Source organism: Ambystoma mexicanum, chromosome 3p, assembly GCF_040938575.1.
Source record: "Ambystoma mexicanum isolate Mex_15411 chromosome 3p, UKY_AmexF1_1, whole genome shotgun sequence".
NCBI lineage: Eukaryota > Metazoa > Chordata > Amphibia > Caudata > Ambystomatidae > Ambystoma > Ambystoma mexicanum.
In genome coordinates, this window is record NC_090925.1 from 432,920,408 (window position 1) to 432,947,143 (window position 26,736).

A 26,736-nucleotide genomic window follows, 5' to 3' on the forward strand; every position below is an offset into this window, starting at 1 on the left:
CGGCCTAGGATTGGTGCACCCTAGGCTAGAGGCATCACCCATACACTATAAAATGCCAAATCTGAGATCCACTCCACCTGCCTCTGGATCATTTCAATCACTGCTGTACATCCAGCTCCTTCAGATCGGGCCTGGAGAAAGGATTCAAAGTGTTTCTGGACTGAATTTGTCGTACAAGATATACATGTGGCTGACCGTAGCTCTGAGCTCGAGCCTGCAAAAGCTGTTTTAAGGCAGCCTCTATTTTGCAGTTGATAGAGCCCATTGCAGTGGCGTCCTCAGGCAACACCACTGTGTGACCAATAAAATCCAACAGACCCAGGTCCACCTGTACTGTTGTGGCCAGGACCAAATCCTCCCGTTCAAAGTCCTACATTTTCATGCAGAATGTAAGGATGGGGCGGGGGAGGTCTTGCCCACCTCTGCCCACTCCCAAACAATAACTTCATCCAGGGATAGGCAGGCAGGCTTCCTCCTTCTGTAGTGGCGTCTGAATCAGGAGAAAGTAGAGGCAACGGGAAAGGAAAATCTAGATTCCCCCCCCAAGGTGCGCAATGATGTCCAAACACTACCTACTTTGGTACATAGCACCCTCTGGCGTCAGTATCTCTAGACTCTTCTCCTGAGGTGGATGAGGAAAACAATGAGAACACAAAAGATGAACAGATGGAAGACCTTCATCGCTCCCCCCTTTTGTCAGAATGTCCATAATTTTGTCCAGCTGCAGTTGGATTACCACCTGCTCCTGTGGTCTACGAGACTTGTGTCTACTTAACCCATCTCTTTTACCCTCCATAGGTGAACAGGTGCAAGTGGATCTTGGTCACTTGACCTCAGCCCCACCAACCTGCTGAGCGCTTCCCCTTCCTTTCCTAACATTTAGATCAAGGGCATCTCTCACATGGGCGTCTCTTGCCTGGGTGTCCGAAGTGAAGGGCACACAAAGAAAAGCCCAATTCCTGTTTGGACCTGTTCAGACCAGGAGAACCCAAGACCAGAACCGCTGATCCTCTATCAACATGTAAGCGCACTTAATTAGATGTTTCACACCTCTTCCAATCGCCCATCCATACTTATTGCCAACTATGCCGTGAATCAGCAACATTATTGACTCCCCATTGCAGCAACATCACCTGCGTCACCATTGACCCCATGAGCACTTGATCCTCAACCACTACAAGAAAACCAAACCTTTCCAATATCTGCTCAGTAATCAACCATGCAGCAGACATTGTCGACCTCATCACCCATACATGACTTAGACGCCACCTTCATTACTGAAACCTGGATGACATCCAACTCCTAAAGTCCTCATCGCAAATGGCTACAGAAGTCTATAAGTCTGCGCAAACTGGATTGACGAAGGTCTCACCATCATTCACAAGGCATCATGGCCATACACCCAACTGGAAATCGTCACTATTGGCTCTTTCAAAAACCCTATCCTGCCACTTCCTGCTCTCCCCAATGGACACCGTCACTTTTCACCTCATCTACAGACTACCCAAACCAAACACATTCTTAGCAGGACTACCAGTCGGTCTTTTGCGATACCGTGCAGGGAGTTAAAGGGATAGATCGGAAGTCCATCAAAGGGGGGGTACAAGAGGTTTATTTATCCAGTATCCGTTGGATACCAGTGGCATGTCTGAGGAGGATACAGGCATCCTTTCAGTATATAATAAAAGGTGACAAGGAGGTAATGCCGGGCGCTGAAGGCTGCACCAGCTGGTAAAGCACACAGCACGGGATGGTGAGCCGTTGTCTGCCAGTACAGTTCCCAATACGTACTTTTATGTATCAGCAAAGCCTTCGATGGAGTTGACAGACATTTAATGTAATCTGGGCAGTGTGTGACCACGATATCCTCCACAGCTGCAAGTGCAAAGAAAGGCGGGTGACACATGACAATCCAACAAAATACACTTCTGACCTCAAATTTCTGTTACACGCATTGTAAAAGGGAAAAACGACATTTCCCCAAGAGCATTTGCGCAGCACAAACTGAAACGTCAGGCACTTCAGCGGCATGCCAGTCTGCGCCAGTTCCGCCGGCTTCCTATTTTAACCCTAAAGTTCTCCACTGCAGTAGATGAGGTCAGATTGTATTTGTAGGATTTCTGTGGGAATTGTTCAAATTCTAGACACATACGAGACTATTAGCACGAAACAATAGGATTTAGGCAGAGGATGAAATCGCTTTGGTTTGTTGATTGAAGTAGGGAATCTTAACGGCAAGCGTAATTTGAAATTGTTACTTTGGATAGTTTGAACAATTGTCAGCAGTAACTAACACTGTCAAACTATTTTCCATTGAAGTGTGTGAGCGGACGCAGCGAGATACAGCACTCGCATTTACCATTTCATACACATGTATTGTAAAAGGGAAAAACTACATTTCCCAAGAGTATTTGCGCAGCATAAACTGAAACATTAGGGGCTTCCGTGCCGGCACTTCATTGGCAAGCCGGTCTGCGGCGGCGTTTGAGGCTCAGAATCTTTGATTCACCCTGTTGCGGCCAGAGTCACACAGAACAAGTAAGTCATGGGGTACTTAAAGTGCATGAAGCTCCTGATTGAAATGGAAAGATTGCCAATGTTTGGGCATGGTTCAGCAGTATGTATAAAAAGCTGTGGGGGAAAGGAGCATTTCGTCACTTGAAGGCAACTCATTAAACACTCTATAACATATAATCATACTCAATGTATACATGACTAGGCCATTGAGGAAAACTGACATATTGTGCCAGATGGAAACGTGGTTGCAGGAGCCAAGTGGACCCACCATTGATACCGCAGTACCCAAAGGCTTTACAATTTTTTAAGAAGAGAGAACTAGGGCAAGGCGGAGGGGTATCCATTATAGCAAGAAATAATATACATCCGTTTCCTTCACTTATCCAATGCCAGGGTTGTGAAATTCTCCTCCTCAAACATAATCCGACAAATAACAGTTGTATCAATATCATTGTGCTATACAGACCTCCCTCGTTGAATCAGATTTCAACGATGAGATTGTTCAATTACTAAACAATTTGAAAGGTCCTAAGGAACCCTGCTACTAGGGGACTTTAACAGGTGGAGGGGTCATGAATAAGAAAAGAAGCACTGACATTGAATAAGTGCTTTAGTGCTATTGTCTTCACAGTAATTAATAAATAACCCACTACATCGAAAGGGAACCAGCTAGACTGGGTGACAACCTGTAACCTGGATGTCACTATGCAAAAGACCACCCACTGCATATGGTCTGACCATTACAAGGTGGAATTCGTAATGAGCTCAAAATTACCCTTAAAAAGGAAAAACGATCATAAAAAGACCTTCAATTGAAACTTTAAAAATATCACCCCAACCATATTAGAACAGTGCATAGAAAACCTGTCATGCACCTCAGAGACTGACACATGTGGCAAAATAGTAGAAATATACAACACTCAGTACAAGAACTGGTAGGGAGTATTCCATCGCAAACTGTGATGCAATACCGCTTATTTTATGCCTCGATTATGTACCCTGCTCAATGCTAATCACTCCCTCCCATGCACATTTCTAAAGGGACAAAGGTCCCTGCTAATACCCTCCCACCCTCCCTCCCTCCCTCCCTCCCTCCCTCCCATCAGTGCCTAGTGGCTCACATTAGCTCACCGACCTTGGGACAATGTCCTGGCAGAGGGTCAAGTCTCCCGTTCGGAAGGAGTCAGGTGTCAAGACAATGATCATGCTGAGCAGGAATTGCTCAGCTCACATTGTCCTCTCAGCGGGACACCTTTCCCATTGGGAACCCTTGAGGTGCCGAACGGGGGAGAGGTGTCCCAGTGACGAAATTCCTGGTCAGGCTCTCAAATGAACCTGCGGAGATGTGGCTTGTCCCACAAAATCCTCCCCACACAGTCCCCCTATCGGTATGCCACTGCCTGTAGGCATGGGTGCCAAGTTTTAATTTTCGTTACATGGCCAGAACCACATTTTGCGATGGGGGACAGAAATTCCCACACTGGGAAGCAAGGGGGCCAGATCCATCCACCTTTATAAAACCCATTTAGCAGCAGGAATTGGGGGTGGGGGAGAAGCCACAGCATTTGTAGGCAGGTCTAAACCTATAACAACTCAGCAGCAGTCGCCTAAACTGCTGGGCTGTCTTTGCAGCATTCTGCTTTTGTAATTCCTACTTCCCCAACAGTTCGGCCACAAACAGTTTGGCCTGTCCACCACCTACCCCAATCAAGGTTGACCACAATATGGCACTCCGACCCCCCGAAGTGAGAAGCACTTGCTAATTTTGCAAGATGCATGTTAACACTTCACTAACCCAAAGTCAACAGGAAAGGAGGCCAGCCGGAGTGATTCAGAATAGCATGTCAATCAATTTGAATTCTTTATGGTTGCAAAATGACATTCCTGCCCCGTTGTTCAAAGAGAAGAGAGGGGGGGGGGCACAAGTGCCCCTCTGCCTGAAGGCACTGCCTTCTTAATGTTCTTTGAAACATGGGAGTACAGTGATTTGTCTGCACATCGTGCTTCAAACAACATTTACAAGGTCATATGTCTGCAGGCAGACCTGCCTACATTTGAAAATCAAAAACCCAGTGATTTCTGCAGCCCGGCTTCTATAATTACTATAAACTCGGTCCTCGCCTTTCCATATATTGAGAAAGGGGACAACTACTTCAAAATAAGACACAGAATCGTGTGCGGTTAGGCAGGTCTGCCTGCAGGTTGTATTATCAAGTGGTTGTGTGTTATCAAGTGTCTGGAAATAATATTTCTCCTGTCCGATGATTGGTAGAATATATATTCTTCCCAGCCATTTGCTAATGGTCATCCCAGCACTGAAAACACAGGCATAAGGCCTTCTTAATGTCTTTGAAGCGCCTGACTGCAGCAGGGCCGGCTGAAGATTTGCCATGGCTCGTGCAGGCTCATTTCAATCTAATGTTTGGGGGCCCTTAGCCTGGAGCGGAGACAAAGTCTGAGGGTGCAAATTCTTTTTTTTTTAAAGTGTTTTACAGTTTACAAGAAACTTTTACACTTAAGTAAATTAGAATAGATAAATAAAAATGAAATACAACCAAATATACATTCTAACAAAGACAAAGAAATACACCAGGGGGAGAGGTGGGGCTTAATACCACAGATTATCACAAGACTCCCAAACAGCGAGGAACTGAAACACTAAACGTCCAATGAAAAGCTATAAATCCTTCTTTAGCAGTAAGGGTCTATTCTGAAACCACCCACCTTAAAAGGGAACAAGGTGATAACCCTTCTAGATACAGAGGAAACCCAAGGAAATTGACTGCCTGAAGGACTCCAGCAAATGCAGCTTATGATGTGTGGAATGTGTGTACTGCAAAGTATGCATTTAAACTATGGACTATAAGAAGTATGTTGCAATGTCATAAGATTCCTGCTGCCAACATGGGGACAGTTGCTGGTGGACCCTCCCAGGCTTTGGCCCCTTTCAACTGAAAAGGTTAAAAAGTTCTGACTCCTCCCGTGCACTGCAGTGATTTGCTGCCGTACCACCCCCTGCAGGCTGTATTCTCAGTGCGGGGCTGTGTGCTATGAGGTGTCTGGGAATAATATTTCTTCTGCCTGATGATTGGCTGGAGATTATTCCCAGCCATTTGCTAGAAGTTGTTCTGCACGGATAACAACCTGCAGGCATGAGGGCTTCTAAACGTCGTTTGATTTTGATAAATGAACGATAAATTAATTGTGCCTGAACTGCAAGGTTAAAAAGGCCCAGAGATTACCTCTGTAAACATGTCATTGTTAGTTGCAACTGCGCCTTATTTAGGCAATGGCCATGTTGCAATTAAGTGCTCATCCCTTTAAAAATAAAGACACAAAAATTGCTAATCATTTAGGGTGGATTGCTAATCAATTGTTTTTTACTTAGAAATTTTGGCTAATCAATTTTGCAAAACCAATTTATGCCTTAGTATGCATGATATCTCCATGCGCACGCATCCACATAGCCACCCAGGATGTGGCACGTGCCATCCTGAAAGTACCACGTAATCCACTACCTATTCGTGATAGGGGAGGGGTGTAGGGTAGGGTAGGTTGTAAACAATATGAAACTAAGCAGGGGATTCAGTCTTTTAGCGTATATGTATAAAGTTGTTTTTTTTTTTTTTTTACGTGCGTGCATGCAAGCATATTTTTTTCGTATTTTCTCTTTATATGCGTTTCTGTTTGCCTGTCTTCACATTTTTACAACTTTCTGGTCAATGCTTCTTGCACAGTGTGAAAGAAAATGGCATTGCCAATGGCGCTCAAATAAATGCCATTTCCAAGGAACCACTGCATATTTTGTGACCTCATGATCTCATAGTGAGTTGAGAACATGCCAGCAATCTGCATAAACTGACGCATAAATCGGTTTATAACACACCTTCCGACCGCTGGCTAGGGACAAACGTCATGGACCCACACTGCTCTTGGTGTTATGCATGAGAAAACCACCTTGGCAGTAGGAAAAATATGCATCACTGCAGTGTGGGATATATTTACCCACTCAGCAGTACTTCCCTACATCACCAAACTGCGCATCTGCAGTCACCAGCAAAATGGCTATGCTGGCTCCTGTGAGCACCATGTTCTCAAAACTTTGTTTTGCAGCAACAAAAAGATGGCTGCACCATCTTGCCAAGCACATATTGGGCAGGATGGAACAAGGGGGCACACTAAGGGAGCTTGCCAGTGTGTTCTTACATATACAAAAGAAATAGAGTGAAAAAGCAGTGCTGCTTTGCTGCCAGCCCCAAAGTCCCCATTCAAAAGGGGGTATTTTACCTTAAAATGATGCTGCTCTGACGCTATTTTTATTTGTTCTTCCTCAAACTACTGTTATTAATAAGGCCCTGCCATGCCCATTCATATGCCCATTGTGCTTCAGCAAAACCAAGTATGACCCCTGAATGACAGGCTCTGTCAAACCAAATCTGAGAAAAATCAACAAAGAAACTTCATTTTCCGCCGCACGGGAAAAGCTTCACTTTTTAAGTTACAAAGTGTCAATGACCAGTAATTCAAAGAAACTCCAACTCTGGGCTATGTCAATTTCAGTGCATAGGTGGTTCAAACAGACTACTGCCTGCAAGAAAATAACTATGGCTGCCAAACAGTGTGGGAATCGAGATGGAAAGTAAAAAAACGAATTTGAAAGTAAAGTGCTAGCAGCTTGCACCACATGTGTAAAAATGGGCTTTGCAAACTAAAGAAGAAAAATGCTTGTTTGAGAGTACTATGTTGAACAAAAACTTCTTCTTGGCTAGCAATGTGAAAGGGGATTGTACTGTGAAAATACAATGTATGAAATGGTTCTATTCAGCAGGTTTTCTTCCAATTCAGAACAAAAATAAATACAATTAAATCAAACTTCAGTGGCTGCAGGGGGTGGGGGGATGTCAGCCAAAAACAGGTTTCTGCTGAGAGGATGACAGAAAAAGGGGCCTCTCAGTAGATACAAACACCCCAGTGATAATTACTAGGTTAGACAGAATCTGGTCTGGGCTGAGCCCTCTGTAATGGAATTTCCACGACACGGAAGTGTGAAGTGGAGAAGGGGCAAAAAAACCTTCAATCAATCAAGCAAGGAAACCCCCACCTTACTCTGGAGGAAATGACAGTTGGTGGTAGCTGAAGGAAAAAAAAAAATAAATAAATAAAAATACATTTTTAAAAAAAAGGTCCAGTGCAGGACAAAGGACCGCCCATCTGTTTCCAGAGACTATTTTATAAATAAACTTTGAAGACTTATCTCTGCAGCAGGACTTTGCAAAAAGATAAAATTTAGCGGTTTAAATGTGATTTTTGTGGCTTTCAAATAAGAGGTCTTGGCCGTCAATAGCTTGTATGGGACACAAATGCCAGAGGAATGTGGATCATGAGGAAAGGACATATGATGCAACGTTAAAAATGAACAGAAATAGGCCCTATGATAGTATGTACGTGCGTGTAAAGTTACAGAATTTTAGGCCGAACAGCTCACACTGAAAATGACCAAAGATTATTAAAAACATACAAAACAATGTCTCACAGATTGCAGAGTTGGACTGCAATGGTCTGCATAAAATATGTAACCTGTATATGTAATTTTCTAAGAGACTTCAACTGTATAAATGTACCATTTGTGGCAAAAATCTGATTTTAGCTAAAGTAAATGTGGGAGGTTTTTGAACATTATAAAAACTCACATCATAAATCTGCCATCCTGCCCTTTAGATCCTACCAGCTGAGAGCGAGGTGGGGACTAGCACCCTTGACCAATCCAGTGGGTTTGAAGTGTGTTTAGCTAAGCCTGCCCAGCCATATACTTCTATGATATCACTATGCGTTATAAATAAGAGTCCATGACAGGACTCTAGACACACTCTCTCCTGAATTTCCTGCACCGGCGTTCCTGATCTGCTCCATTCATCTTGCTGATGCCAGATTTTCCCTTCAAGGCCAAAGCATTGCTGACCCTACTCCAGAGCCCACTGCAAAACCAAAGCATAGCTGGTTCCTACTCCAGCAAGGCAATTGATCCAGAAAAAAGCCACTAATATCCCATTAACAAAAAGGGGAAAGTGGCGATACCTTTTGCATTCTGAAATCAGCCTGGCTTGCTGCCCACTAACTGCTTGCCCACTGACTGCATCCAGCGGTACCTGTGCACTCCAGTGATCCGAATTGCCCAGCTGTTCATTACCCGGTGACCAGACCTTGCCCAGATGACTTTTGCCAAGCGCACCGCCGTGTGGTGACCAGACCCTGTTGACTGTCCAAAAATCCCAAAACTAAAAAAGACAGTGAGTATAATCCCCACCCCTTTGAAACACATAGCCTACCTTGTCTTTCCTTTGTCCTTTTCCCACTCTCATATTTATACCCTGGTAACTTCTTGAAAATGTTAAAATTATCCTTGTATCCTGTCCTTAATATATAAGTGCTAGCACCATGTCTTTTCAATGTTGTCTGGCGTAAATTATAAGCCCTTATTATATTTGGAGTAATCAAACTAATTTCCATATATTTTATTGTTGGGGTTGAGCACTGGGGGGACAAGGTTGACCTTGCAAATCAACCTTGGAGCTTACTGGTTCCTCTTTAACAATGTAGTCTAGATAATTTTGTTTTGAGTAACATTTGCCTTTCATTTAAAACCAAAGTTTTCATTTTAACTGCTCTATTTCCCTAAAACAGAACCCCATTCCACCCCAAAACTCTCATTCAAATCATCACATTTGCCTCACACATTTAACCGCACATTAATTATTTACTTGTCCATTTCTGAGTATTATTTCATGCCATTGCAGGGGGTTTAGGATTAGATTCACCTCTCGTTTTATGAGGTAAGGTTGGATTTTGATTCTGTTTTCTCCCCCTTATTTCTGACTACCTGCTGCTTCTTTCTATCCGCTCAGAATTGCGGGTTGAAAGAACATTGCAGGAGGAAAGCTTAACTTGGGTGCCATCTAACCTAATTCTACAAGTGCTCCTATTCATTTGTGCTTTGTATATGTTTTACTAGAAGGTTAATCAAGTGTATTGCTTCCATTTCCATTGTAATTATCACCCCATTGGTGATTGCTGCCCCACATTAAAAATGGTATTATTTTCTTTGAATTTAAAAATAAATAAATATTTAATTTTCACCAACCGGCCTGGTTCATGGTCCATTGTGACCCGGGGTATTTGAAAAAGGGGGTGTGATACGAGTTGTGTACCATCTCAAATTGAATTTGCATAAAATAAAGAGAAAGGCATCTCGGTTGTGAGCTACATACTAGGCTGAGACCAAGATATGTGTCGCCTGATTGAAAACCTTAACAGCGGTCAGCAACCTCATCAGTAAACGGATTAATCGTCCACACGACATGTAACCTAAATGTGCACTTCCATAGGGCACCACGACACAGTCCACATTCGTGACAGTTGCCACATATGTGCAAAGGCGAACTATTCCGCCGAACCTGCAGTCACCCTGACAGGCCCAGAAAGCGCCCACTCCTTCGAACCCGAAATTACCAGCAATGCTCTCTTTGCACGCAACACCTGTGCAAATGGCACACAAAAGTATTGCAGCCGATAAGCACTGTGCGCCTCTCCATGTCGACCACCCTCACCACACAGTATTGTGACGAAATGGTGGTAATGCCCCCTCCTATGAACCACACCCTAAACTCCTAATTGCCTATTTAACACAATTACATTTCCATTTCCACCCTGCTCATAATGGGAGGCTGTGCAGGTGCGCTTTCCCTTCTACAGTGAGGGCCACGGCCCAATAAAGCTCTGACAATACTTCTTCCCTTTGCACTGTCACTTTTTGCAGCACTCCCCAAATTGGGTGCTGTCACATTTCAAAACACGCATGCACCAATCGCCTACAAAACCTCTGCAGTGCACACTGTCATTTATATACACCACTCCTTTTTTACCGTTAAAAACTCGCAGTAGACGTCCAGTTTGATTGCATAGCCCCTCCACCAGAGATTTCTGCTAAAGAAGAAACTATTGCAGCATCCACAAACATCCTAACATGCCCCCAGCACACCTTTATTGCAACCCTTTCCACACCCACTGCAACACTACACATCCAAGCAAGCGACCATGTGGGCACCTAACATTATGAACAAACGTTACATACGTAGCGCCAGTTCTACCCATCTCCCCCAAACCATAAAACACACATTCACGAAAACGTGTCACACTTAGCAGAAGCCACAAACATAGTGCAGCCTGCACCACCCGTACACATTACCACTCACATGCTATTGTGTCACTGCCAACCTATGCACACCACCTTCACAACATTGGCCCTACTTCTATAAATGTGCACACAACAGAGTAACCAACCACATGTAAACTGCCCTTCAACCGTACCCACTTCCCTACTCACATTACGTACGCACTGCACCCTGTGGCCACACTACCCAACTTCTCATTGCACCATCTCCTGCCGCACACCAAATACTGTGGCATGTTCCAACTATCACCACAACCATAGAATGCACAATACGTGCTTTGCAACTCACTTGTCCTGCTGTAGCACGTCGACAATGTGCTCCACACGCATTCTCCAAAGATCACCAACCTGTGCCGCATACACTGCCAAGCCAGCATTGCTCCAGTGGGTCTGCTCCTTGCACACATTCCCCCCCACCGTAATTGAACAATACATGTCAGCATATCGCCAACTATCACTCTGCACATATGCAACTCTGGCACCAGCGCTCCTAACCAACATCGACACCGCAACAGACATGCACATAATTACGTATAACTGCTACCATAATGTATAAACAATACACTATCTCCGGCACCCCTACGCCCTTTCATTCACATGCTATTCTCTTACCCACTTTCAATCAGAAAGGATTGTTTCAATGGCAACGTAAACACAACAAGTTTAGAATATTGCCCATACTGCAAGCATTGTGCACACAGCACACTATTCAAGCACATATAAGCTGCCCTTCAACCATATGCTTTAACATATGGACAGTATACAAGCATTGCAACCAGTACCCACACAGCGTGACTTTTCACTGCAACATCTCCAACCACAGAGCAACGCCATGGAGGTATGCAGTAACAAATTGCAACAGTTACCATAATGTGCAAACAAGGCACTCTTCAGCATCCCTGTGCACTTTCAATCACATACTATGGGCATACCCACTACCATTTACAAAGTATTGTGCCACTGCCAACCTACCCACATTCAGTTTGCAGCAGTAACGCTACTGCAACCAATCGGCACACACGCCACTATGCAAGCACAACCCTGTACCGGATGCAGAGTGAAACATGCCTTCCTACGGTGTGTATGTTGCAGCCCTACGCTCCTCAGTCCATGCCCTACAGCCTACGGACTTCGGCCATGCACCCAATAGTGTAATCCGTCCACAGACCCACTGCACCTTCATTAACCCATGCATGCCTCCATGTGCCCAAATACAGCATTACATCCACAGTGCACCGCCACCCGCGCTCCCACCCAACCAATCTCATGTGCAATTCACTCCCCAGCTGCAAATGGCCTGCCACCAGTCACCACAAAAAGAGTCACGGCAGAAGCTAAGGGAACATTACGACTGCAGCCTCCAATCACCACAGAAAATACTAGGCTACATATGTCACTTATAAACTACTTCTCACTCCCCCAGCCATTCCTTCCTTTATGGCCGCCAACACAATGCACATGGTACATTTTCCAGACCCTGCTGCCGCACTGTCCTCCGATACACCATGGCGGCTTTCCCAAAAAATGTTGACGCACAGCACGCTTCCCTCCAGCCAACCACCGGCCGCGTCCAAACTTCTCCGACACCGCGCCGTACTGCGATCCAATGACACTTCTGTCCGCGGAGCGAACAGGGAAATGGCTCCTCGGAGCGGACCCAGATAGCACACATTTTTTGGGACGTACATTTCAGTGTTTTATAACAGATTTACTGGTTTGATTTCCGCCGAACACACAAAAGTATGCTTTCTGGCCCAAGCCCCCGCTCCTGGCGCAAATTTGGTGAAATCCATCCAGCCGTTCGACCTGTAGCCGCGCTCAAAGTTTTTCAGTCTATGGAAAAAATGTTGGGACCACCCTATAACTTTGCCCCCCAGCACGAAACCTTGCCCAACTGGGTGAAAAAAATTTAGAGCCGCCCATATACTTTTTCTGCAAAGTTTGGTGAGGATTCGTCCAGGGGGAGCGAAGTTAAAGTGCTCTTCCTATTAGTTTAGCAACTTAACCATACCTACACGGCCGCTACCACCGGCTATATATTATTTTATTTTTTTAAACGTTAAAAAGGGACGTTATGATTAAGTTGCACTACTAAGAAACCTGTAAAATTCTGTGGAAAAACGTTGTTACAGGAACGTTATGGCTACAGGTAAAATCAGTGAGGTCATGAATGAGATTTGTGACGGCATCTTTGAGGTCATGGGTGTTAGTCCTTGCAGTGCACACTGGTAACACGAGTTATGGTTGCTTAGCTTACCCTACCCTTCAGGGGGGTTCGGTTTTACCTGTAACCATAACGTTCCTGTAACAACGTTTTCCCATTGAATTTCACAGGTTCTTTACTAGTGCAACTTAACCATAACATCCCTTGAACAATGTTTTTTGTTAGTGAATTTCATATGTTTTTAGTAAGGCACTTTAAGAATAACGTTGCTTTAGGGTTGTTTTTTTAGTAAAGGGAAAAGGTTTTTAGTAACATATGTAGACTTCACCTGGTTGGCGTATGTGCAATTACACAACAAGTATCCGTAGGAGTCCATTAGTGGCCGCATGTCTGCATCTTCAAATGCACTTTTAAGTAGTTGTAGAAGCGCACATGTTTATGTTCCACACCTAGACCCATGCATAGGTAATGCACCGTATGCTGATAACACTGCCCCTGTCGCCAGCCCTAGGTGTTCATGCAGAAGGCTACCGCATTTAAAGTATTGCTGTCCACTTCATGGGTGGCTCTGCAAATTTAACAATGTGAGGCTAAAGTACTGACTGTATAACGGCCACTGGTAAACCTGCACTGTGACGTGGGTGTGTTAAACGTGGCATTACTTTGATTTATCTGCTGCTTCCCTTTCCATGACCTGTGAAACTGATACATTGTGTGTGCACTCAGCAGCAGTGTGACGGAAAGTATGAACAGGTTGCTGTCGGTTATACAGTTGAAGAAAACATGTAACTGCAAGTGGGACAGTTTGTAGTAAGGCTGTAAATTTGCAAAGCTGGTGCACTTTCCTCACGCACATACTTATGCATGTAAAGGCAAGTAAGGAAACAGCAGAATATGCAGAGCGCAAACAATCTTACTAGTGGTTAGAAAAGCGCTGTTTGTGCAAGGGTTGCACAGAATAAAGGTATTTGCGGTATACGTAAAGAAGCTGTGGTTGGCGTTGTTGTAAACATTGTTGTATTCCAGAATGTATGTATATCCGTGCATGGTACCGCTAACAGTAATGGTGTAGCATAAAGTGTTTGTACTGCATGTGACGACAACTCAAATTAAAGGACAAAGGAGTAGTGGGCCGGCTACCGCCTTTCGAAAAATGACATTGGGTACTTTCATGTACAGCATTTGTCACATCTGCTGCGGGCAACAAGAGGGGCACTCCTGTAGGACAGCAGAGCTGTAAAACAACCTTTCCAAAGTATATGCTGTGCTACAGACCCTTAGCTGGCATAGGGCATTGTATTGTACATGTAGTACAATGCGCTACTGTACACAGGGAAGGTACTTGGAAGTGCATTTCAACAGTCGTTACAGGAGCATTACAATGAGTGCCGCCTATATAGGTGAGGGCCACCCAATAATTCCGTCTCCCGGCACATCCCCTATAGTATATAGGTAGGTGCTGCCCTCTCTCTACCAGACCTTTCCTGACTTTCCTTCTGTGGCATGTGTGAGAACACGATAATAAATAAAGATGCACTGGGGAACGAAAAAAGGTAAAAAAAGAAAGCACCTTTCACAGATGAATCACGGAATTGGAAATGCATGCATGCAGGGTGGGAGGCATGGCACTGTGGAGAACACTGTAGTTCAGTCGGTTAGAAAGGATTGCGCTGTACAAAGACATTTCTTTAAGTGTTGCAGAACAAGGCATAAATTAGTTTTCAAAAACTGATCTAGCAGAGTTTGTTAATTAACATTTTATTGATTAGCAAGCAGACCCATTTGATCAGCAATTTTGTTCTAATATTGTTAATGTCATCAGAAGTTATTCGTACCCACGACATGAAATGAGAAACAATACAGCAGTTTTCAGAGCGCTGAAATAAGACATTAGAGGAGTTAGGCCTTGCAAATTCTTTAAAATTCAGCTAGGTCTGCAGGTCGGGTAACTTAGTTTCCCTTTTAAACATAAGAGAAATGCACTTGACCCATAGCAATGATGCCATACAGAGGCCAGCCATGCACAGTGAAACTTTAGTTTGACATTTACTGCAAACAAAGTAAATGTTACATACAAGTTTCAAACATCTCTTGCAAATGCTACTGGTCCGCCATAAAATGTACTCGACTATGCGAGTGGGCGAAAAGACTTTGTGAGCCACAGCGGAGTGTCTATAAAATGTAAAAGGTTAGCTCCATGAATGGAAAAATAAAAAGATATGATAAAAAGGCTCTGAAAACAGTTTGACCAGCTGTCTCCTGCAGGTGGTAATATATAATGCAGTCATAATCATAAAGCAAAGTGAGCTATGGAGGCGGTATTGCAATAGATTTGTAGATGTACAGATTGGTTGGAACTATTGATCACTACTTTTGCGTAAGCAATTAGTTTGCTTTGTTTATTCATTATGTGCGAGTAAAGAAGGAGAATTAGCAGAATGGATTGCGTAGCAGACAGAGAACCCGGCAAACTAGATGGAATATTGTAGTTTGCGGTCATCTCAATTTCAGGGTATCTGATATAAAGCAACTGGGTGATAATATAGAATGTCAAGGAGTATGTCAAGGAATATGGGTTCGCGCATGGGTTGAGCACCAGTTGCAAGATGTATGCAACCTGCAGGTTACAGAGCTAGGTTTGCCTTCAAAAGCATTCGATCATGTACATTTTCAAAAGTGGTCACTAGTCAATATGATGCATCTTCCCCAACAAAATGAAATATAGTTGAAATTTAGATACACTTACCTAAACCTCACTGTAAAGCATGGAGATGATGCAGTATTTTACAGTATCAATACTGTAATCATGCATTATGTAACAACCTACATTTTAGGAATGGAATTGCAGGACTGTCTTTTTTTAAAAAAAATATAAAGTTGACACATACTGGTCTTTGCCAGACAGCATATAGAATGCTTAATAAAAGTAGCATCCCAATTATTTCTTGTTTGCAATTATTTGAAAAATAAAAATAAGTTCTCGCCTAGCACTCCCACACATGCTTTTGGCACTTAAGAGTGGAGGAGACGATTACTGCTGCACTTTCTCTCCATTAGGACTTGAAGTGAACAGAGAAAAGAGGGGGAAGAGAGCACAGAGGGAAAGAGAGGAATCCAGGGCGAGCTGTGGTTTCATTGAAGAGGGAAACTTAAATAGCTATATATGCTACACAAGGGTGCATTTGATTAGCAAACTGGCAGAATTGCATAGCAAATTGCTATGCGACACTGCTTATTTTATGCCTTGAACCATCCAGTTTTTTTGCAGGTTGCAGATATTAGACACCATCCGGTTTTAATAGGATAAAGAGATCAAGCCATTTTTCCATAATTTCACCATAGATCGAATATGCTGAGCCACTGAACGCTTCTTTGCGGCAATGGCAGCATCGGAAACCTTTCTGGAGTAACCCTTTCCATCTAGACTAAAAAGGTAGAAGGAGCTGACGCAATTCTTTGAGCAAGAGAAGACAAGTACATTGTTGCCTCTTCAACCCCTAAAAAGGGATTCAAGGAGCCCAAAACTACTTCATTAGGCACGTTAAAGCGCACTGCCTCTCAGTCCAACACTGCAGTCGCTTCCGACGTACTTCTGACCTAACTTTAACCAAAGTACTGCCACCAAGCAGTTGGCATATGCAGTTGACAGTAATTTTAAAGGCTAGCCATAGCTGTTGGAAATAATTTGGTTCCAGAAGACTGTTTCAACAAAGTGCATGTCACGCTGTCTCTCCCATATCACATTGCATCTACTGGCATGTCAATAGTCAAGGACCAGCAGTGAACACACGTTTACTCTACTTTTCAGCTCGGATCACTGGAAAGTGATGTCTTCTTACCAAAACACACTTTCTGGGATCGAAAAGCACCATCATTTCACATAGCAAAAAAATATATAAAAACAGGCTTGCACATCTCTGCAGAAGACATTCTACCACAGTCCTGCTAATTTCCTTTTTTTAAATGAGTCATTCTCAGTCCTGGGCTTCACTTTACCCATTTTCTTTTTTGTTACTAGCGTGTCCGTTACTTGGACCTCCAAAACATTCATCACATCCAGCGCATCTCAAAAGGCATTTCACTGTAAGACAGTATTATTATAGAGAACATAAATGCAACCTTGAAAGGTCGGGAGCTAGAATATATACTGGAAGTTGAAAAGAACAAAAATGGCCAAAACACCAATTGCTGTGGGAAAAATAAATATTGACTAAAATGATTTTTGTTTGCCAAGGATATGCAACAGCATTACTAATATTTAGCTGCTTGCTAATTGCTGTTGTCTTCGCGCGTTGCGGTAATAGGCTTCCCCACTACAATTCATGAAATAATCAGCAACCCCTCTAGACACAAGCAGAAATCACCCCTTTGTCAGCACCCTCTTGCCCAGTGCCATACCGAGCAGGGGGGTAAGCTGCCCCCTCAGAGGCTCTTTTGAGAGACTCACTGGGACATTTGTCAGTGGGGCACCTATCCCGTTTGGCACCTCAATGCGTGCTGAGCAATTCCTGCTCAGCACGCTCATTTTCCTGGCAGCTTGACACCTTACCCCTTCTAAACGGGAGAGGTGTCCAACTGCAAGGACAATGTGCCAAGGAGCTCGGGGCAGCAGAGGGGCTCCCGCATTGCTCTGTGTCAACAGAGCATTTCATTGTGAGCCATTAGGCACTGATGGAAGGGGGGGGGCTATTAGCAGGGACATTTGTCCCTTAAGAAATGGAAATGAGAGGGAGTGATCAGAAGTGAGATGGGTTTCCAATGTAGCATGCTTTATGAAATAATGACTATGGCTTTAAAGCCCAAGGGGGATCTGTTAGACTCTTTCTTTCACAGGTATTTAGGAGAAAACAGTTTCAGTTTGCCAGCTTTTCGCTGTTTGACGGCTCCTCAGTTTCACTTACCTGCTGTCATCCATCTCAGCAGCGTTAGTAGGCTGCTGAGTAAGTATACTATAATATTGGCTGTGCATGTATTAGTTCTCATATACTTGTGCTTTTGGGGGCTTACTTGTGTTTTTGGATTGTGTGCACGTGGCTGAGAGATAAAGCACTGTGCGTGCCGTCCTGTGTGTAGTCCTTTGTAACAACACTTCCCAAGATCCTCTTGGGTACTTAAACATCTTTCAGGCGCTTCAATGCCGGCACTTCTGCGTCGTGCCGTTCTTCGCCGGTCATCGGCACAGCTCGCTGAGCTCGCCCTAACTTCTCTCTGCACTATCCCTGAAACAGAGGGCCAGGGTGTGCATATTGCTTTGTACCAACTGTGGTTATGAATTAGAATAAGGCTTAATAAAAGTCCCAATGTGAGCACTCTATAGGAGATGAACGACAATAGATTGATGGTTTTAACTAGTATTCCAAATTGTAAGGAAAAACTAAACATCTTACAGTATTAACGATTTTAAAGTACTATGTTAAAATATTATAAGATCCAAGGATGTAACCTAAATTAGAGAATGGTAATGCTTAATATGTTGAAATGAATAGTTAAAGGAGTAGTAATGAGTAATTAGATACTGTCTGATCATGTTTTGTGAAGAGTGCATAGAAAGAATATGATAGCCCATGACATGTGAAATGTAAATGTATAATTGTATTCTCTTATCCTATCACAATGTTTTTAGATGATGTAATATAATTATGTAAAGTTTTTATGAAACTAAACAAATACATTTAAATAAATAAACTATCCCTGAAAACGAGTGCTCCTGCTGCTTACTTGTCCTGTTGGCAGCAGGTACAGCTAGTTAGCAAATATATCAACCTGCATGGGTGGCAGATAACTATTACATTCATGTGTGCAGCCAAATGTAGGCTAATGGATGAACAGATTTCATTCAATTGAGATATTGAGGCCTTTTTTGACAGAATTCAGATCAAAAATCCATTTCTGTTCCAATTTTCTTAGGGCCAGATCCCCATCTCCTCCACGGGGGTGGGCTTGGACATTTTGTATAATGAACCAGTATATATCCTCGTGACTTTGTTTCGCTTGTTTAAAATGTGCAACTAAAGGCTTATCCACCACTGAATTTTTCACACAGGAACGATTTTCGACATTCTTTGAAATACTGGTCTTTTTGTTTTACCAATATAAAGTAAACCACAAGGGCACTTTATACTGTAAATGGCCCACTTCGTCCGACAGTTTGTGAATGTTTTTAACTGCCATATACAACCATTTAGATCTACTTCTTTGATGTTACTAGTGAGACAATACATCAAACAATTTCCAAACTTAAAGTTGCCAATTACCGGAGGTAGATGCCATAGAGTAATTTGAACACGCTGTTTGTCCTTTGGAAGTTCATATTTGTGTACTAACTTGTCTTTCAGGTTGGGCATTCTTTTTAAGGCAAACCGAGGTTTGTTTATTTTGAATTTCTCAGTGGATCATCCCCCAATTCTTAAGGATGGTTTTTTGTAGATTATTACTAATGGGTGAATAAGAGGTCACGCATGTGATCTTGTCATCCATAGTTTTAATCTGTTTAGTCAGGCAGTTTTGCCAACTGATATGTCGGGCCCGTTTAAATGATCTTCTAATAGTATGGGCGGGTTATCCCTGTTCTTTTAATCTCATACTCAGTTGTTTACCGTTTGCCTCGTAATCCTCCATAGTGCTACAATTGCATCTAATACGCAAAAACTAGCCAAAGGGAAAGTTTTCACGTAAGCTCTGTCGGTGAAAGCTATTAAATGACAATAGGGTGTTCTTGTCCGTTGGCTTTTTGAAGAGGGTTGTGCCTAATCGGTTATCAGACCAGTATATTTCCAGGTATAAGAAGGCAATCTTCTCTTTATTTATGGTCATGGTGAAAGTTATTGATGGTTCCTGCGTGTTCAACCATTCCAGAAAAAGCGTTAGTGTCCATACCACCACCCCAGAGCATGAAAACATCATCTATGTAGCGCTGCCATAATTTTATCTGATCTTTAAAGGGGTTATTGTCGGCATATATGGATCTATTCTCAAATTCATCCATAAACAAATTGGCAGATCTGGGGCACACATGGCACCCATGCTTGTTCCATGCTGTTGCTGATAAGTTCCTTCGAAAAGAAAATAATTATTTGTGAGAGCGAGTCTGATACATTCAGCAATGAAATAAGAGGGCACCGTCCGGTTTTCTCTTTTTTGTAGATGTGTGCATAATCTGAATGCATCTCATCTGCGGAATACTGATGTAGAAGGACTCCACATCTAACGTTACAAAAAAGTCCCCTGCGTGAAAGGCAAGGTTGTCCAGGATTTTAATCATAGAAGTTGTGTCCTGTATGTACGATTGCATCTTTTTCACGAATGGTCTCAAAAAGGTATCAGCATAGATGTATAAGGGTTCTAGCACTGAACCGATTGCGGACACAATAGGGCGACCCGGAGGTCTGGTCGCATGTTTGTGTACTTTCGGGAGACAATAGAACGCCGGGTGACCGGGTTGTGTTTCACCAAAAAGGACTTCTCGTCTTCATCAATCCAACCTTCTCTTAGTGCGTGGCTCATCAGACTTTCAATCCCTTCCAAAATCGTGGTGGTTGGGTCCTCACCCACACAGCCCCCTTTAAAAAAAAAAAATTTTAAAAAAGAAGAGGACCCTCTGCTTTTTTGTAGTATATCAGTCCTCTTAAATAGTCATTTTGCCGTATCACTCGTCGAATCACAGACATGAACTGCCTCCTGTGAATCCCCAATACTAAAATTATCTATCCCACCGACCTTCACCCACAGCTTCCTCCTCATCTATAGACCCCCTGGGTACGACAGACATTTCGCCAACAACCTCTGTGATTCAATACCAACCATTCAAGTAAATCGACCATCTCTTACACTCCTATGAGACTTTAATATCTGGTTCGATATCCCCACTATCCCCATGACTCATCCGCTCCTTGATAGTCTCGACAGGCTCAACCTGTCCATTCATACGACTGGTCCACCCACTCAGGTGGGCACACCCTTGATGCAATCTTCAGCTCCCATGACCTGGTTTACCTATCCCATCCCAAACCACTCCTCTGGACCGACCACTACGCCATCCCTTTCTCTATCCACGGCCCCGCACCTCCTACTAATCCTCCCCCGGAACCCCCGAGGGATCTCAAATGCAGGAACAAAGTCAAGATCCTCCCCGACCTAGCTGATACCCTGCGTCTTTGACCCCCTGCAACTCTCCCCCTGACAGAATATTAACCATCGACTGCTTCGACTCCTGGCTTAATGACTCTCCAATTCCTCTCACCCCATCACGCCCCGCTTCCGCAAGCAATGGACCATCCCCCAAATGGTTCACTTCATTCCTGAGAGTGCCAAAAAACAAAACAACCCCCTCAAACGCAAATGGCGAGCATCCAAAACCGATCTCAGCAGATCCATGTTCGTCATGCACCACCATATCTACAAAACAGAAATCCGAAAAGCCAAAAAAGCTTATTACAATAAACAAATTCTCAACTGTGGCAAACCCAGCAAAGAACTCCACATGATCATATCTGAATTTGTCAAACCCACTTGCTCCTCTACCCAATCCACTCCCAATCACTCCGCGACTCCCTCTCCCTACACATCTACAACACCGCTCATGACAGGACGACATTCCTTAACACTGCACTGCCCCTCCTACCGCCCCGCCCTCACCAACCCCTCCTGCCCACTACCCCTACGCCCAACTTCCCTACCTTCGACACCTTAAAATCCATCTCCAGAGACAAGTTCCTTGACCTACTATCAGCCAGTAAACCCTCTGTGTCACCCCTCGACCCCTGCCTAGCCTCTGTCCTGAAAGAAATATTCTCGTCCACCTGCGCTGGCGAATATGCAAGAGCCATTCTAAACTAATCTTCCCTGATGCCTTCAAAATTGAACACGTCAAGCCACTTCTAAGAAAGCCATCCCTTGACCCGCTTGACCCCAAGAATTACAAAACGATCTCTAAAACCAGATTTCTCGCAAAACTCACTGTCCGGACTGCACACTCCCAGCTCAACTCTTTTGTAGAATCCAACTGCCTCCTCGACCCCGCACAATCAGGCTTCAGACCACGACATGGAACTGAAACCACTCTGATATCAATCTGGGATGATCTCAAGGTCACTGCACACTCTGAAGGCTGCGCAGAATTGATTCTCCTCGATCTCTCTGCAGCCTTTGGCACGGTTAACCACTCAATCCTCCTTAACCACCTTCATTCCCTAGGTATCCGTGGCACTGCTCTCAAATGGATTGCCTCCTTCCTCAGCAACAGGATACAAATAACCCTCCTTGCCCATTATCTCTCAACTGCTCGCCCTGTGAACACTGGAGTACCCCAAGGTGCTTGCCTGTCTGCTCTCCTGTTTAACCTCTATATGACCACTCAACCTGGAATCAACTGCAAGCACAAAATCTCATGTTACAACTAAACTGACGATACCCACATTATTCTAAGAACTCCCAAGTCAGGCACCAACCCCCTCCCCGACCTTGAAACCGGTCTTTGCGATATCAATCGATGGATGACAATAAACCACCTCCTTCTTAACCCTGCTAAAACAGAAATCATGGTGTGCAGCAATACTGGCCTACCACATCCGCTCCCATGGCCCACATCCCTCGGCACACCTCCACCCCCCTACGACTCAGTGAAAAATCTAGGCTGCACTATGGAGTCAGGCCTGAGCCTCTCCCGTCAGATCAACAATGTGTCAAAATCCTGTCACTACCACCTCAAACTTCTCAGATGCATTTTTCCCTACCCTAACAGACTTGCTGCAGTTATGTCTATTGTGATGTAGAGACTGGGCTATGCCAACTCCCTATACCTAGGAGCCCCGGCATACCATCTCAAACTACAAAGAGCCCAAAATGCTGCTGTAAAACTGTTACTTGCCCTAGGCCCAAGAGACCACATCTCACCCGCTCTCCGAACCCTCCACTGGCTCCCAGTTGGACGAAGGGCAACTTTCAAAACCCTATGCATCACTCACCGTGCAGTGCACAAGACCAGCCCAATATACCTACAGGATAAGATTAAACCATACCTCCCTTCCTGCACCCTAAGATCGAGCACTGCCCTCCTTAAAGTTTTTCCAACCTCTAATTCCGTCAGGATCAGAGGATCTGCCTTCTCATCCTTGGCACCAACTCTGTGGAACTCGCTTCCCCCTTATATTCGACACACCAAAGACTATATAACTTTCCGCAAAGCTCTAAAAACGTGGCTCTTTCCGTAATACCAACCACATCCTTCTAAAGCAATTGAACCACAGCAACCCGATGACTAATGCTCAATGAGATCCCGAACAATGTCATCCTTGAATACGCTTATCAATTCACTAAGAATCAACTGCATACCTGAAATGCAGAATATCGATCTCTTTAGAACATAACTCCACGCAAACACTCTATTCTCTACACCACCACTCACATAGAGTGCAGCTATACCCATCGATCAATTCGGCCTAGCTGGTCACATACGATAATTACCCCATTAGCACCTCATCAATCTAATAAAACGGAGCTATACCCCATGAAAAACCGGTCTAGCTGCACACATAAGCGTCCGACAGGCCTAACGCAGCCAGAACCCAGTCTCGGTGTTCACCCGCCTGACTGCACACATTCAACTGATATCAATAAAGCACACCTAGTGCTAGAATGCAACTTCCACCAGGCATTTTACATCAGCTGCACACATAACTAGTGCACCCAAGCACCCTACTCTCTCTACTGACCTGGACTACGGTCCCTGAGGGCGTTCAACCTACCAGCGCATTGAGATCATACCAATGATATATAGAACGCTATATAAATGCCAAATAACATAACATGCTCCTTGCAATGTGCTTTTCTGTGAAGTCACTTCTGTTGGTGCAACCCATATGCAAATTGGGAACTTTGCATGCATTTTGCACCACAGCACCCCTAGACCAAGCTCTAATAGTTGAGTTTCCTGTATCTGTATTGATTCTGCACTTTTGTTGTTATCTGTTAAAATGCCATCTGCCACTAAGGTTACCAAAAAAGTAGATTGGAGCAGCGGGAGTGAATGAGACCGTATCGAATTGCGCGCAATGTATTTGGGGTGTGGGGGTAGCAGGACTTTTTTCGTGCCCCCCCCTTCAACGCTGGATACTCCCCTGCCTTATCATCCTTATTTCCAACAATGCTGTCCCCGCCCCGAACTCCTATTCATCATCCACAAACAACCCAACGTCAATAACCTACTCTCTAGCACCGACCGGTAGTGTTGTTACCGAGGGGCGGGGGGTGCTGCACAGACCCACAAACACCCATCCCAGGTCCCCACTCCCCAGCCGGCTGTAAATGTTAACGAGGCACCCTTCACTTTCTCATCTTGAGCACCACGCACTCAACGACACCACTGACCTTCTCAACTTTTTTGGGTCCCTTCACCAGTTCGTGCCTCTTTGGGATAGTGCCACCGTCGCAACCCATGGTTTACAGGAAAGTACCCCGAATAACTCCACAACCAGATGTAAACATAAAAACGAACAACTTCCGCGATCGCAGGAAAAGTACTGTCTAGTTTCTATTCGAGTAATGGACCCTAGCAACGCGTCTATTTAATCACGTGATGCTCAACATTGTACGTGCTTGGCTATTCGTGTTTTGCGCTATTTGATTGGCTATTCACTACTGAGTTCTTCAGAAGGCGTTGGTTGGTAAAGCAAGTACGTTCTCTGATTGGCATGTAAGCTGCTCGAAGCCGAAGGAACGGTATATGTATTTGACGCACTGCTACAAGACCGGGAACGAACGGTCCACGTAACATCATTTCCCTAGAAAACGGACCCTGGGCACTCTGCACTAGACACATACAGTGAACCTGCTGAAGTTTATATAGAAACATTATCTTCATTAGTGCACTGTTACTGGTGTGGTATGGAAGCCCAATGGAAAAGCGCCATGAAAGAATACTGGATAGGAAAATTGAAAGAGTCCGAGGGTCTAACGAAACGGGTGGTTGAATAGGGCCAGACCTGCCTACGTTTGAAATAAATCAAAAACCCTGAGAGTTCTGCCGCCTCAAAGACGCGTACGTCTCGCAACACCGAACGAAGTACTATAAATTCTGGTCATGCTACACCGTTGGTTAAAAAAGGGAGGCACATACCCACCCACGCAAAATGAACATTTCGGTATTAGGAATCTGAACAAAAACAAGCAGCCATTGCAATTTTCTATCAGCATCTATATTTTATTTTCATCTGGGTAAATGTAGATATTCATGTTTTGTTAATAATTGATAGCAATTGCAAAGACGTGTTCTGTTTAATTATTAGATCATCTATTCAGAGCACACACAGGTCTTAATCATTTTTCATTAAAAACCTTTATCTAAGGCACAGTGAGGTAAAACTATTTGCCCAGGATCACACACTTGAATTAAGTGGTGATGGAGGGATTCCAGACTATTATGCAACTTAAGCACTTGGCCACATATCTTCTCAGTCGTATTTGGTAGGAGTAAGTTAACGTTTCGCTTTTAAGAATACTCAATTACAAAACTGACTGGACGAGTACAGCAATCCTTCTAAAACAACTTGACAAGTATATAAATCCAAATAGAAATATGTTAAGTAAAAACATTATAATTGTACTGCCTCTTAAGTTCGTATCACTTATCATCACAAAGGGGTTTACATGCCGATTCATGGAATTCCTCACAAAAGTGTTGCACGCGGCTGGCGCACAGCGTGCCCGTGCGAATGCCTGCGCCAGCCGCATGCGATAAAATCAATTTCCGCGCACAACGTATTCATGGATTCTCGCCTCCAAAAGCAGACGTGGCGCAGCGACCCTGCAGCAGTGCCAGTTACGCCCCCAAGAACGCCCTTGCGCAAGGAAAAGCCATCAAGATCGCAAAACCATCGCAAAGGGCCGTGCCAACCCTGTACCAGTTTAACGGACTGGCAAACAGCAAAGCGGGGAACGCGTATTACGGGTTTCGAGAACACGCGTGCGCTATAAGTTTCACACGCGATCTGGCCTGGGGGAGCGTGTGCATGTATTTCAGGGGTGCGCGAGAAGTTCCACACGCGATCGGGCCTGGGGGAGCGTGTGCGTGTATTTCAGAGGTGCGCGATAAGTTCCACACGCGATCGGGCCTGGGGGAGCGTGTGCGTGTATTTCAGGGGTGCGCGAGAAGTTCCACAAGCGATTGGCCTGGGCGCGTGTAGTTCAGAGGTGCGCGAGAAGTTCCACACGCGATCGGGCCTGGGGGAGCGTGTGCGTGTATTCCAGGGGTGCGCAAGAAGTTCCACACGTGATTGGCCTGGGCGCGTGTAGTTCAGAGGTGCGCGAGAAGTTCCACACGCGATCGGGCCTGGGGGAGCGTGTGCGTGTATTCCAGGGGTGCGCGAGAAGTTCCACACGTGATTGGCCTGGGCGCGTGTACTTTAGAGGTGCGCGAGAAGTTCCACACGCGATCGGGCCTGGGGGAGCTTGTGCGTGTATTTCAGGGGTGCGCGAGAAGTTCCACACGCGATTGGCCTGGGTGCGTGTAGTCCAGAGGTGTGCGAGAAGTTCCACACGCGGTCGGGCCTGGGGGAGCGTGTGCGTGTATTTCAGAGGTGCGCGAGAAGTTCCACGCGCGATCGGGCCTGGGGGAGCGGGGTACGTGTATTTCAGGGGCTCGCGGGTGGTTTTACACGCGATCGGGCCTGGGGGAGCGGGGTATGTGTATTTCAGGGGTGCGCGAGAAGTTCCACACGCGATCGGGCCTGGGGGAGCGTGTGCGTGTATTCCAGGGGTGCGCAAGAAGTTCCACACGCGATTGGCCTGGGCGCGTGTAGTTCAGAGGTGCGCGAGAAGTTCCACACGCGATCGG

At 44.7% G+C, this 26,736-nt stretch overlaps 1 protein-coding gene across 1 annotated transcript in view; it reads right to left on the minus strand.

The window, feature by feature from the left end:
- The window catches only part of RTF2 (replication termination factor 2), a 766,115-nt gene extending 741,648 nt beyond the window's left edge, over positions 1-24,467 (minus strand). The window contains exon 1 of the mRNA XM_069651115.1: positions 24,273-24,467. Coding sequence (XP_069507216.1) covers positions 24,273-24,341 — 69 coding nt within the window. The 5' untranslated portion in view covers positions 24,342-24,467. The remainder of the gene's footprint in view (positions 1-24,272) is intronic.
- Between the last annotated feature and the right edge of the window lie 2,269 nt (positions 24,468-26,736).